The sequence below is a fragment of the Struthio camelus genome, chromosome 3, assembly GCF_040807025.1.
Source record: "Struthio camelus isolate bStrCam1 chromosome 3, bStrCam1.hap1, whole genome shotgun sequence".
Classification (NCBI taxonomy): Eukaryota; Metazoa; Chordata; class Aves; order Struthioniformes; family Struthionidae; genus Struthio; species Struthio camelus.
In genome coordinates this window covers 113,891,043-113,906,155 of record NC_090944.1, presented here as the reverse complement: position 1 = coordinate 113,906,155, position 15,113 = coordinate 113,891,043, and the positions used below count along the sequence as shown (strand labels likewise).

The following is a 15,113-nucleotide window of genomic DNA, read 5'->3' as shown; positions in this document are numbered from 1 at the left end:
CTTACCCTCACTGAGTTGGGTTTTGTCTTTTTGGATATTTCTTCTCTTTACACTAGTTACTTCTTTAGTCTAACTAGTTTGGCATTTCTCAGCTGGTCTCTGAGTTTCTCTAATAGTAAAATTTCCTCATTTCTCTTCTCAAAATCTAAAAGCTTCAAATTGGAAAAAGGTGGACATCAAGTTTCTTTGACAGTTTCCAATTGATGAAGAATGGATTGTTTTTTTGCATTAGCTTCCCAGGGAGCCATGCCCTCGTATGACTGTATCCCACACTTGCACTGTGTGATAGCGAGTGTGATATAGCAGCTCCTGAGTCAGAGCCAGCCACGCTCGTCTCCCGAACGGAAAGGATGTCACTGCATTTATGCTGCATGAAAGTACCACTTTATCTCAAGCTAACTCAGCTATCTTTGTGCCATAATGCAGATGAATGTTATGTCACCTTTTTTAATTGTGCCAGTTTTTGTACTATGCTGCAGCTGTCGAAACAAGCTTTCAGTTACTGAGGAAGCTTTTTCTTTTTTGTGTGCTTACATGGATACAGATTTATTAAAAATAAGACTAGGTTCTCATCTGTGAATAAGATGGTTGCTGAATGAGCTTTGCAGAAATTATGAAGGGCATCCAGTTTGGCAATATATTTTAACGTGATTTTTGTATTGTTTTTTGGTGTGCACTTTTTTGTTTTCTTATTTTTAGCAAATAACTGGCTCCTGGTCATGTTTGAGATCTGGCAATCCTCCATTATATGCAGTTTATTTAAAAAGTAATTGAAACAGCAGATAAGATTATGATTTCAAAAGAGTAGGAAGGAATATAGAAGCCCTAATTCAGGACATGACAGATGACGAAAAGCAATTAGTCCTTAGGGATGGAGTCTATGAACTTTAGAATTTTAATACAGAATTAAAGATTGTTCCTCCAGTAAGGACACTTAAAAAAAGAAAAATTATTACCAAAAATTATTCAGTAGCTTTTGAGAATAGTGGAATCGAGGGGAAGAGTTCCTTATCTTGAGATAACTGAAACATATCATTTAAATTGGTGTGAAATAGTAGACTTTAAGGAAACTATCCTCATTCTCTCTTCCAGTTCTTTTCCCCATCTTTCCACGCATACTTTGGCAGAGGTGTTTTAATTAGGTGTTTTTCCATAAAACTCTTCTGGCTCTTTCATTCTTTTTACATATAAAAATATGGCATGGGACCATGTTAATTGTTTTAGGTGGTTTGCAGCCTTCATGTAATTACTGGTTCACACAAATACTGCTGACATAACAGTGGCAAAATTGTCAGTACAACGTGGGTTTCCACTTTCTCTTCGATTTTATTCTTTCCTCTGTAACTGAAAGAAAACCCAGGACACCTGAAGGGGATGGAAGATCGTAGTGCCTGTAGACAGAGTGCAGCGTTGTGGCAGGCGAGACCACTGTTTTCAGACAGCTGCTAGATGGTCTGGTATGAGAGAGTTACTTCTGAAGATTATGTGTTCTTCAAAACTTAGGACAGCTGCCTTTAAGATTTACATTCTTGTTGGCTTGCATGAGAGCAAATAACTTCAGATGTGAGGAATACAAGAATTCAAATTAAACTGGCTTAAAAATAATCCTGTATTTCTTGATGTATCATTTTCTTTTATAACAAAGGGTTTGGAAGAATGTCGCAGGAGTCCTTGCTTTGGGTGCATTGTGCGTGTGTGGCACATGACGTGCAGCACAGTCAAATGGAGCAGGCCCTTAAGGAGTTGGTTTTCTCTGCGAAACTAAAGCCAAAGACAATGAAAGACCATTTTTCTGTTGAGTCACTTTAGAAGTCCATGGCATCACCTTCCCTGTGAGCCATTGTTAACTTCTTGGATTCATTTTTTTAAAACTTCTACTAACCAACAGTGTGCTATAGAAGGTAAAGTGTTCACCGGTGGTGGGTTGTGGCTCTTCCAGAGCACGTTCTGTCTTTGGGGAAGGCAGCACAGGACTGGTTCTCATGCTGTCTAACTTGTGGGGATCTCAAAAGTAATTTTGTGGTAAGCTTTTGTCTGCATGCATACACTCATATGAAGGTTGAAGAGAATGTTACTGCGTGAAACAAGAACAGTAGAGGTTGTTCGTTATCATGGTAACACTAACAGGATGGCACTAAATAGCTGTTGCATGTTTTGGAAATTAGAAAAAATAGCTGCTTGCCAAGTCCTTTACAAAGTACTTTCACCCCTTTTCAGATGTGTCATGACCTACTGCATGCCCATCTCGGTGAATTTGGGGAGAGTCGGAGAAATCCCCGCGAAGGGAAGCTTCAGTTTTGGTGCGCTGTGGTGCGGGCGGTAGGAGGCGAGCTCTAACGTTGTCTCCTCAAGCAAAGGCTAGAAAATGTTGGAGAGGCTGCTGGGTCAGTGCTTCAGCTGTTATCTGAAGAAACTGATTGATTCAGATGTTTCATGGTGAATCAGTTATTGAAATCCTATTTTTTAGTATCTGACAGAAGGGTGGGTTGTTCTTCGGTTTTGGTTTTTTTCCCCTGGTTGTGTGTCCTTTCCTTGTTAAAGGTCTGGCTACGGCTTTAGGGACAGTGGGTTTCCCTAAGGTCTTGCAGATGAAAAAGGTGATACCTCTGCCTTTTGCTGAAGCTCAAAGAAAAATATTAACAGCAAACCTTGTTCACTGTTTAGTCTTTAATCTGAGAAATATTCTGAAAACTTTATGGGAAAAAAAAATTTGCCTAAGCTGAGGTGAAGATCTTTTCAGACTTATAGTATGAAGTAGAACTAAAATTGCTTTCTTCACTTCCTGTTTTTTGGGTAAGAAAAGTATCAGTGTAGGAGTGTCTGTATATGTGTATATACCTGTATATGTGTATATACCTTTATATGTATTGAGAGGGAGAGAGGTAAGAATTTTTTATCGTTATCTTCATCATGAATATGGTTGCTGAGTTGTTAATGGTGCAGTGGCTCTCAGCCTTTGTTTTGGATTGTCTGTGTAGAGATTTTTGTAACTTTAGGCTTTCTCAGTTGCCATCCCTGGACCCAATCTCCTTAGTGAGGGTACTCTTATAAAGCACAGGTCCTCAAGGAGCCATCCGATGGGCAGACGATGATAGTGGCTATATGTTTAGTATAAATACAGGGCTTTTTACCTTCACCTCATCTGGTACAGTAAAGGGCTTATTCCAGAGTGCAAGGGGTTTTTTTGGACTTTTTATCTCTAATCTGGCTGAGTTACTAACGTGAAATTCAGCTAGTAAGAATAACTCTGGATAATCTAAAAATATGCTTGAAAATACTTCAAGTATACTAGCACTTACCATTAAGAAATGATGACAGCCAGCATAGCATTGCTGGAGCACCAGTTGTTTTCTGCCCTGCGTTAAGTTTCATTCAAAATGGATGTAATTGTGATGGGTTCTTAAACTTTAAGTAGTAGACTTTCTATTCAGTGATCCAGTCCCACAATATTACTGTCACTCATGCTACTTTGCTACCCTATTAAATTGCCACCTCATAATTAGTTTCTCATGAGTATCTTGTTAGCTCTTCTGGTAACGTTTTCAGATTAGCGGGCACGTTCTTGGAAAAAAATGCCAAGCTTAATTGGGTTACTGAGCTATTAGGTAACTGAGAAGTGAAGGTGGAGGCAAAGAGTGTCTGCAGCTTGTGATGGGAAGCGAGTGTGCAGTCAGGTGATGCAAAACTTCTGCACTGAGCCCACACACGTACTTCTCTTAGTTCTGGACCACCATCAAGCTGCGTAAGCAAGCATCTGTCTTTCAAAAATACACTGTGAAACGCCATATTCAGTTGTTGCATCCTTTTGTCTCCTACACCGGATAGGTAGAAGAAAGTAAAAATAGTGCTTGGGAACTTGGTTCCATGTCGGGGCAGAGAGTTGTTTTAATGTTATACTCTCGACAAAGATGAATCCTGCTTTGTGGGTTGAGTGTTTGTTTCTTACTTTGAATGTCCATTGTTCCATTTTGATCTGCCTTATGGGATCTGGGCTCCAAGGTAATATAGTGCTGTATTACCTCTTTTGTTATTTTCTTAATAGGCAAGGCAAGGGTTTGAGCTATTTACTGGAACATGAACTGTTTTATAATCTTTCTTTTTGGCCAAAAACCCTTTTCTTCAAACTATAATTTACCTAAGATGACAGTTGCTAATTTGTGTGTATTGAGACTGGCTTTACTATAGTACAAAAAACTCCACGGTTTGATAGCGATGTAGGTAGAGTTGCCACAAAGACTCCTAAAGAATTATTTCAGTTCTGTTGTATGTCCTAGTTGGTTTAAAAAAAGAAAAATGAAAAAAAGATTGTTCATTTTATACTGCAGTTGTCCCTGTATTTGAAGCACCATTATTTTAAATTCATCCATTAGAGCAATGTTTTGCTTTTTCTCCTCCACTTGTAGCTTATTTTTCCATGTATAGGATTTCCCAGCTCTTCTACCTACTTACCTACCTACATTGATCAAGTGCTAAAGATGGCCAGTGTCTTTTTGTGTGTGCCACAGTAAACACGTGTGACAGTTTACCCCTCCACGAAAGAGGGATAAGCTATGCTCTGTTTGCTATAGAGTGACACACACCTATGTACGTTGAATTTGTTACTGAAGAGCAGGGTTGTGCTGTGTTAAGCTATTGCAGAGGAGATGGTTGATGTTGGAAATGTTGGCTTTGTGCCAGACATTGGGGGAAGGCGAAATCAAACGATAAGCTGAGTTGAATGTCTTACTGAAATTACAGTTAACAGAAAAAGGAAAAAAAAGGAGGAGGAAGGGAGGCTCCTTTTAATGCTGGGAGAAATGAGGCAGTGAATTTTGTGTCTGGAAGACGTCTTATTGGTTTTGTCTGAGCTCACATCAGTTGGGCAGAGGAGGCAGAAGAGGAACGGTGAAAGGGGGAGATTTGAATGACCCGGCATTGAAATGTGGCATTCTTCAGAAGCGTCCCCTTTTTTCTATAGTCTGCCATTCCCTTATCTGTTCAGACGCTTTCCCGTGGTTGTACTGTTATCTCAGTTTTTTCAGTATAATCAATCAAGCCCATGTTTAAGAAGAAATGAAAAATTCACTAATGAAAATAGAAGCATAGCATAGATGACAGGTTGAATGAGAGGTCAGCTGTAAAGAGAAACCTGCAGTAAAGGTCTTACATTTCAGAGTATGAATTTTTCAGGCTAGCCTGATATGCAGATCTCTTACGCACTGGCCTCCCAATGAAGCACAGCAGAGATGTGTAGAAGAAGTCAAAAGGCACTAAGAGTCCACTGAGGGTTTTTTTTATAATTACAACTTTTTTTGTTGTTGTTAATCCATTGAGATATAGTGGGTTGGTTTTAGGGTTTTCTTTTGTTGTTTCGGGGTGGGGAGTTTTGCCTGTATCTTAATGATTTCTTGCTTGGGCATCTATGTTTTTTCTGAACAGAAAATTTTAAGTGGAGAAGTATAAAAATGTTTGTAGTTCTTCCCTTAGCTTTTTTTAAAATACAGCAGTAATATTTGAGTACGCTTACATATGTTGTCAATTTTCAATGTAAAACGTGCCTTAGAAGTGTCAGGGAAAGATGGTGGCTTCCTCTGAAAAGCATGGAGGTATTACATACCTTCTGCCTACTGAAGAACTATTTCTTCAAAATAGTGGATGAACCTTCAGTCTTTATTTCTTTTGCTTTTGGTTTGCATTTCTAAGGATAGTAATTTAGTGTGCTATTCTGTTTTAAAAAGGGAGGGGAGCCATACGCAGCTTCTGTGTATGGCTTCAGTGTAGCACTGCATTTGGTAGCAGCTAATAATGCCTACCTCTTCTGCGTGCCTCTGACTGGTAACCTAGAACATTCTGATTTTGTTTCATTGACACTTATATGGTCTGTGAATCAGGGAGAATGAACCACACAGTCAGATTTATAGCAGACTCTTGCTCTATATTTTTATGGTGAGTTGGGGCAGGAGCAGTATTCTTTTTTTTTACATACGGAATGCATTGCCTAGATTTAATTATGTTTGTTTCTCTCATAGGATTTTTCCAATTAAAGATGTACCTGCAGAGCCTGAAGCTCTTACGCACTGGCTGTATCAACGGTTCATTGAAAAGGAGGATCTCTTGACGCATTTCTATGAAACAGGTAGGATGTTACCTAGCAAAGAGAATTGTGCTTTGATGATGTCTTTTTCTTACAAGGACCTCAAAATGATTTAAGAATCTGTAATTATTCTTCACGTGCGTACAATAGATGGGTTTATTCACGCTTAAGATGTGGCAAAAGAACACGTGACAAGAAATGGTCTAGAGAAGGTAGATTGCCAGGCCACGTTAGAATAGGATGATATTTGGAAGTTGGCACATCCAAAACTGAGATAAGGAAATTTAATTTTAAATAAGATGATTCAGCTGTGAAACTAGCTGTTACAGGATTTCATTGAGTACAGTAATTTATCAAGGTTCAAAAAGGCAGTGAACGGTTACATGGGTAACAGCAGTGCTCAGAGTTAATGCTAATAAATTTGGAGGGGATAGATATAAAACCTTCAATGTTTAAAAATTAGCAGGCCCTTAACTAAAAGGGTTTAAACAAGACCTAAATGAGAGAGGCTATTCTGTCTGCTTAGTGTTGCCGTTTGACATGTTCTTCTGGCACTTGTACTACGGGAGAAAACTGACCTAAGTAGCCTGTAGGTCTAGTCCAAAATGGTAGAGCTCTCCCCTCTGCCACCCCTGCCCCCCGTCCCCTGTTAAGCTAAAGAGAAAGATGTTATGATTGGAAGGCTCTGTAAAAAATATATAGCATAAAGTGCTTGGAGGCTTAATCTGCAGCTCTGTGCTATGAGTACTGACCTCCTTGCTGTGAGGTACTGTGGATTACTTCTATCATAAATGCATTAGAAGGATCTAAATAAATTAAGAGTATTAATAACATTACTAAAGGGAAACCAGAAAATAACATGTCACAGAATCGCAGAACGGTTGCAGTTGGAAAGGACATTTGGACATCATCTAGTCCAACCTCCCTGCTCAGGCAGGGTCACCTACAGTACCTTGCCCAGGACTGTGTCCAGACGGCTTTTGAACGTCTCCAAGGAAGAAGACTCCACCACCCCTCTGGGCGACCTGCTCTGTTGTGCAGTCCCCCTCACAATAAGGAAGTTTTTCCTCATGTTCAGACGGACCTTTGTGTGTTTCAATTTGTGCCCGTTGCCTCTCATCCTATTGCTGGGCACCGCTGAGAAGAGTGTGGCCCCATCCTCTTGGCACCCTCCCTTCAGATACTTACACATGTTGATCAAATCCCCCCTCAGTCTTCTCCGCAGCAGGTCAGCCTCCAGCCTGTCCTGGTGCATGGGGTTATTCCTCTCCAGGGGAAGGACTCTACACTTCCCTTTACGGAGCTTCATGATGTGATTTTAAAATATCCAGGTAATCCCTTTGAAACTAGGGCTGGAGAAGTGTTTCCACAATGCTCTTTTCTTTTTTCCATCCAGTTGATACTGAAGTTTATCACTTGTCCCCCAGCTGTTCTGTGCGTTTATGCAGGATACAAAACAAAGAAACTCAACATAATAAATAAGAAAGATAAAATCCAGAGACGGTAAAATTCGAGTTTTATTTGGACATACGTGAAAGGAAATTCATCAAACTTGGACTGGACAGGAAGACTGCAGATGAAATAATGTAGCTTGTGTCTGAAAAAAAATAATCCTCTCTTTTAAACAATTGCGATACTTGCTAAGAAGTAACCACTCAGTCTGCTGAATCAACTGAGTTTAATATTCCAGAGTGACTGTGTTAAACGAGAATGCTACTCCTATTGGATGATTTATTGCAAATACTGTTTTAATACTGTTTTGAGTGCTTAATTGTCAGTTGTCATGCTTAAAAAGATGAATAGAATTCTTTAGCAAGCCAGAGCTGTGCTATACTTTATGAATGTCACTCAAACACTACAGATGACAGAAGTCAGACCCTGCTATGTAAATTGCATCAGAATGTATGCGTTGGTCCTTATTAGACAAATAACTGACTATGTTTGTAGTTTTAAACAGATTCACGAAAGGGTTGCAGGGAATCCTTGTTATTGGGACGTAGTATTTCACAGATAGCGTTAAAATGGTCATACCCCAAAAATCTAACCAGACTAGAATTTCAAAGAATATAATGAATATAATCAGATTTATTCCATGAAATGCACTTCCAAAATAGGATAATTGGTTATAATTTGCTAGCGTACTAAGCATGCGTTAATAAGGCATGTTAATGTAGATGCTATGACATAGGTCCTTATTAGGCATAAATTAGCATATTTTAAAGTTACTACAACTTACGCCAGTTGAGAATCTGCTCTCATTGCTTTTGCTGTCACGGCTTACTGCAGAAGTGCTGTTACAGTTCTCTGAACACCTCCCTAGTCCGGAGGCCTGATGTGAGGGGAATTGCTGAAGCTCGCAGCAGAGCCAGCTCTTTATTGACGCCTTACGCTATCTCAGGTTGGTGTGTTCTTGAGACTTACGGTTGTTTCAGCATTTCTACTTTTTTAATACACACTGCCTAGGAACTTGTCGCAGTTCATAAAGCTTACTTCAGATAGCAATTTCCTATATGAAATGAAAACAGCTTTATCCAGTGAACTACTCTTTTTTGTTTTAAGCTGAGATAATATATTTAAAGTTTAACTTTTAAATTTTTTTACTGATAGTATCCTTGGAAGGAATGCATTCTTTTAGCATATTTTTTTTTAATTTGGCAAATGGAAGAAACTAAGGCTAAAAATAACTTTTTTTTACTAAATTCCTAAGTGTTAAGGGCCTTAATGGATACGGGGAAAACCTATAGTATCAGACCTCTTTATTTAAAAAAAAAAAAAAAAAAAAAAAAACCCACTACATGAAATTTGCATAGGAAACTATCCCATGCTTACTTACAAGTGCATTTTAACACATTTCATTTATTAAAATTACTTACAGTTACTGAGACTCCTATTTTAGCAGTTAACGGAAAACTTCTATTGGCAAATATATGATTTCTCTGAAATCTGAAGTCTTGAGCAGAATAACCTTGAAGACTGCAGTAGCACAAAGGAGATTAAATTTAATAGGACAAAAGCACTTGGAGGCTAATTGAAAAAAAAAAACCCGGTAAACTAGGAGCTTATCAGTTGGAAGTGACTAATTGTCATCATGTTCCTTGTTCACTCTGATCACAAGCAACTGGATGGGCCTAAGTAAAAGAGTGAGCAGTGTCGTCCTACAGGGCAACCGGAGAGCGTTTTCACTAGTGATATGGAAATACTCACGTCATCCGACCAACTCTGAGACGTCATCTGGAAATTCTGCCTACAGATCTGTCGTCCGTATTCAAGAAATACAAATTGAGCCTGGAATGGGGCAAGTAGTAGGTGCAAAGATGACTGAGGGAAAGAAAGTCATTTCTGTGAAGGGTGACTGAAAGTGCTTGGCTCATCTCATCTAGTGAAGCAAAGGATCATTTTCTGTGGAGATACAGGGGAGGGGAGGAAGGGGAAGAGTAAGCTGTTGTCAGTAATGAGGAGTAAAGGAAGTTATTTAAACAAAAGGTCAGTGCTGGGCAAAAAACCCCGACAAATTGGCCATGGAAGAATACACGTAGCTTGTAGTGGATGGATGGAAGATGACCTTTTGGTGGATTATAGCGTGGAGCAGAGTGAGAATTACTGGTGAATAAACAGGGTGGCAAATCTGCCCATGTGTGAAAATATGCATCAGTGAGTGGAGGATGGGAGTCATCAAGTTGTTGGGTTTTTTGTTGTGTTTGTTTAAGCGCATTCATACAGAAAGTAAAGCGTTTGCCTTAAATGTTTGATTGCATTGCAACTCCTCCAGTGATTGCAAATGTGAGGCAGAGAGAGAAGATGCTGATAGTATCTAATTGCCCAAATTGTGTGGTTTCTAAGATTCAAAACTTACATTGCTGTATCTTTACTCTTTGATCATTCATCGTTTGATCTTATGTGAGTAGCTGTGACCCCATAATATTATAGCACTAGATCTACATATTTAGTATTCTCAGAGATTTGTATATCCACGGTTCTGGATTAACCAAAAAAAATTGATTCATATCTTCTAGGCTTTGTGCACCTCTGTAATATGTAATGCAAATTTTTTAATATACTGACGTAAATATATGCAAATACTTTGTTTGTGGCTATAAACCTCTGATGTGTTCAGACATATTGAAACTACAGTGTTCTAAGTTAGAAAAAAAGTCAAATTAGGAAAAATGACGTTTTTAATCATGTCTGCCCTCTCTTGCTCTTTCTCTCATAAACAGACATTTCAAAAAATCTTTCTAGAAAACTCTATGGTTAGCAAATTACAATGCTGCCTTAGTCTATATGATTGACTAGCCAGTGAATTTTCGCACAACATGGAAACTATTGTGTTTTTAAAGGAGGGGGGGAAAAAAAAAAAAGGGAAAAGTGTGTTTGTACATATATATACACACTATATACATATATACAGGCACATATATTCAGGAGGAGCCCTGAGAGTGTATATGTATTACTTCTTTGCAATATACAAAACTATTACTGACCAGCTATAAAACTTAATACAGTAACCATTGAATTGGATGTTGCAGACATTATTGTAACTTTAAAAATACCACAGAAAACCTAGTTGACAATGGGGTCTCTGTGTAAAGGTTGAGTACAGTGAGACTGGCCTTTAAAGAATGCTTGCAAGTTTATGCTTAGAGTTTAATTTTGTATCCACATGAAATGGAAATGGTGTTTAATAATAAAGAAAACTTTATGTTCTTGAAGATAACATACCACTGGAGATTATTTTGAAAATGTACAGCGTGAGACAAGTAACCAGTTTCTTGTTTGTGGGCGCTGTGGTTGGTACAGGCAGTCGTGGTAAAGAATGATGCACGAAGCCTGTCATTCCTGCTTACACCAGCATTAAATGCGTTATTTCTTTTCTTTTTTAGGAGCATTTCCTCCGCTACAGGGCCAAACAAAAGCCGTCTCTCGGGAGATGACCCTCAGTAATTTGTGGCTAGTTGGCATACAATCACTTGCATTTTTGTCAGGCGGTATGTGGTACTGCATCTTTCAGTATTTTTATCATTGCCTATTTTAAAAGTTGAATGGGACCTGAGGACACGATGGGAAACCAGGCTCTTGCCAATGAGTATCATGTTGTATGTGCAAATGTGAATATACAAGAGTAAAGGAAAATACTGGACGGACCCTTACCTCTCTCTGGGGAAATTTTAAACTCCACTAAAAGTGAAGATCAGTAACATAGTGACCTGATGATGTATTATTTTAAGAATTGTCTGTATTTTTAAAAGGTGTATACTCTCACCCACACTTAAGCAGATTCAGCATTTGGACAAAAGGTGCAATCGTACAACCGTCATAGAAGAACGTCTGCGACAAGAAAACTATCACCGCAAGTATTTCTTGGCATTGTAGTTAGAGCTCAGAAAATTCAGCAACGTGTCTCTTCAGTAGTCTGTACAACACTTGTGTGGTAGAGATTCCTCATTTGCACAAACTCGTACTTTATTACAACTCATTGTGATGGAGTCAGTAAAGATACTCTGCAGAGCTGATGGTGGTATCGTTGCTACTACCCAGTCAGCAGTTGTTGTATTAGACACACCAGTCTCAAAACAGGACCCAAATAAGATCCAGCGTCAGATGGTTTTTGTGGGGAATCAATGCTCAAAAAAGCAATGCAGTATCATATTGTGATTAAAAGTTATCCACGTTTGATGAATCAGCCCATCCTTGTTTTGGTTTTACCATCAGCTGTCTGAATTCTGTGTGCTAACAGTATCTCATGTTATGAGGGAACTTGGAAAAATCTAAAGTCGCTTGATTTATTTTCCCTTTTTGTGTTCAGAACACGTCTCGCTGATCGTTATCATTTTGCAAAATGCACTTTTAAAGGTGGAAATACAGTGAAGGAAAGATGTACAGCTGAGGATGTAGGGGAAAGCTTTTATCTGTCACAAATTGGAAGCCAGGACGATTCTAGCGATTTCTGAAGGTCTTCTGGTGCTGCTGGTGATTTTTAGCCACCTCTGTATTTTGTATGCTGCAGTCTAACCAAGGTGACCTTTGAATGGTTTATGGAGGCCTTTTTCTCCCCTGCTAGTTGCAACAGCGCTAAATATGCTCGTGGGAGTTTAAATAATTCAATGCCAACAATCTTAGTGTTTTGCTTAGGAAAAAAAAAAAAAAGAAAAACTATTTTCTTAAGAAAAAATAGGTACAATTGCTAGCCTAAATCTATAGGAAGATATTCAAACTACTGCAAAAAAAGTACGGTAAATAATACTGCCCTCCATGTAGTTATTCAGAGTAGGTCTGCCACTGGGCTAAAATCATAATGGAAGGAGGAGTTGAATTTGAAGGCAAATTGGAACATGTGACATTTTCAGATGTAACATGTGATGTTTTTGAAAGGATGTCAATGATGTATATTCTCACTTCTGGCAGGTCTAGTTGGCATCATGCTTATGTGATTACACAAAAGATTTGAGAGAGCTGTTCCTAAAATAAAATTAATCTCTCTAAATACAAGCAGGATAGCCAGAACTTAACTGTGGCGTACTGCCTTTTATATACTAATTTTACTGAGAACGAAACCAGCCCTCAGTAGTTTTGGCTCTGCTTTAGCAATATTGATTCTTCTTTCTCTTGTGCTACGTGAATCGCAACGGGTGGTACACAGAATGCAAAACATAGCCCGTGTTCCCCTTGGAGGAGGGAAGAGCAAGGAGCATACCAAAAGTTGAGGCAATGCAGATTTCCCTGGTTTAGTGCAAAAATATATATAGTTACCCATGCCTCCACCACCCCCCAAAAGCCGTTGTTTTATTCTGTGGTAGCTCAATGGGGATGGCTGCAAAATGATGCCTCATGGCAAGTTCCCCTGAAATACCTCACTGACCTACAATACCACTGCAGCTGGAAGGCAAAGGACAGCGTTTGCCTCCCGCTTAACGTTTTATGTAAGATGCTGTTTCTGAATCCCGCCTCTTTACACCCAGGCACGACGCACCTGAATTCTAGTGCAAAAGAAAATCCGTTTTAAAAGAGGCGTGTACTGAAAAGGGAGGCAGTCTGGGGTGCATAATGTTTTCCTCATGCTGCTGTTAAATAACAGCTGAACGAAAGAAGGCGCTTAATTTGCCACTTCACAGGAAGATGTGGGGGCGGCCCGGGGCTGTTGCCGCCTGCGTGCTTCTGTCGTTCGAACCGCCTCAGGGCCAGGGCGCCGACGGGCTCTCAGAGCTGCAGAGTGCAGGTGGCGGACCGCTCTGCCTGTCCTCCGCCAGGTGGTTTGCTCAGGAGCCCAGATTACTGCTGCTTTTATTTTGAACTTGGACAGACTAGAGTGGTAGGAAAGGGAAGTTTGTGTAAGCAGATTGCACAGCGGTAATTCACATCAGGAGGTTGTTCCTTATAAACCCAGCAAACTCCGTGTAAGAGCATACTGTGTTTTTTCAAATGCAGTATATGTTTTTTTTTCCAGTGGACTGTGGTCGTAGCGAGCGTTCACATGCTGCCTAAGGAAATATTAGTGACGCGCAATAACGTTTCAGGCGATCGTTGGATTTATCTGGTCCTGTTAACTTTCAGTTTGTTCCTTGGTTGTTCTTAACTATTGCAAGACACTTGTTTTCAAGCACTGATTGTAGTTTTGATAGGGAGAGTAAATAGTACTTAGATCGTTTCTTTCCCGCCTGCACTGGAAAACGTGAAGAAAGCCTGATGCTATGTGTCTTTATGGCTGAATTGCTGTCGATGACGCTGGACTGGAAACTGTTGTTAGGAACTCGGAAGTACCCAGGGCAGCACTCCCAGCAGGAACTTGGATACAGCTTCGTGGAAGAGAATTAATTGGATAAAAGTTTTGGGTCTGTGTTTTTTTTGTTTTTTTTTTTTTTTGTTAGGGGGAAGAACATAAAGCGTATGTAGGAAATTCTGTACTGAAAATACCATGCTGGTCAAGGCTGGAGCTTAGCAAGCTGGTTTGTAAAACATGAATTCCTGTCAGTTACAGTTCGGTTATGGTTGCTGGCCGTTGCCTGGTGTCATAGCCGCAGTGAGCGTTTTGCCACCAGCCGTCGATTGGGTTTTCTGTTCTGAACTGTTCCAACTGCATTTGCTAGAAAATGATGCTAATGAACCATACGGCTGATCACAAAATGGTTGCGTGATTAATATACCTGTGAATTTAGGAGCAATACAGTGGAGGAACGTATAAAGAGTTACAGGATGAAGAAGGTTACAGGAAAAGTTAACTGAAAGCTGTGGCACACAAGTGAGAATGTAGCAGTTTAAGCGCATTGTGAATAAGGACGGTTCTCTGCCAAGGTTACACACAAAACAGCTGTAAGTTTGTGTTTAATTGTTCGTAAAAGAGTTGTTACAGTTGAAATAATGTAAGTCATAACAGTTTAGCCCTGCTGCCCTTTGATTCCCATTTTGTGAGGCACGTTTGCCCGTTTGCCATGGCCAGTGCCGTTTTTAGTTCCCTTTTTGTGTGCGTTCCCTCCTTACAGATTCTCTTGTATTTTATGCATGCTTCTATCAAGTATTTCAACAATGGTGTGTCTTACAGGAGGGGTTTTTTAAAGTCTCCAGATCTTGAGAAGCAAGATTTCCATGTACCTTGCTCAGTGGAAAACTTAAAGGCTCCCTTCTCCCTCCTCCGCCCCCAACAACAACAATAAGATACATCTTGTTGTATTAAAAATAAAATGACCACTGTGGTACTGTTGATTGTACACTTGTTCTGCAAACGATGTAATTGTTTTTCTTCTGTTTGACATTGCCATAAAGTGCTGTTAACTTTTTCACCTGTTTGATAATACTAATACAAATACCGATCACTGTGTGTGACAGGATTCAACTGCTCCACTTTGCCTTGACATAAAATTTTGGGACCAAAGGTACTTAAAAGTGGAATTTCCAAATCACGATACTGGGGTTCAGTGCGTTCTTTGATAGTTGGCTGGAGATTTTGTGCTGATCTGATACAATCACACAAAATAATTATACATCTGGGGTACTGTATTGTTTGGAAATAATGGAGCCATATGAAATAAAAGGTTATTTTGCAAAATTG

General features: G+C 39.5%; 1 protein-coding gene across 4 annotated transcripts in view; it reads left to right on the top strand.

Moving 5' to 3' along the window:
• The window catches only part of LPGAT1 (lysophosphatidylglycerol acyltransferase 1), a 70,665-nt gene extending 55,552 nt beyond the window's left edge, over positions 1 to 15,113 (top strand). For 3 of the 4 annotated variants that reach the window (XM_068939784.1, XM_068939782.1, XM_068939783.1), the window contains 2 exons: positions 6,009 to 6,115; positions 10,954 to 15,113. In XM_068939784.1, the coding sequence (XP_068795885.1) occupies positions 6,009 to 6,115; positions 10,954 to 11,105 (259 nt within the window). In that variant the 3' untranslated portion in view covers positions 11,106 to 15,113. Of the gene's footprint in view, positions 1 to 6,008; positions 6,116 to 9,188 lie in introns of all 4 variants that reach the window. The other variant, XM_068939785.1, reaches the window with a different exon arrangement.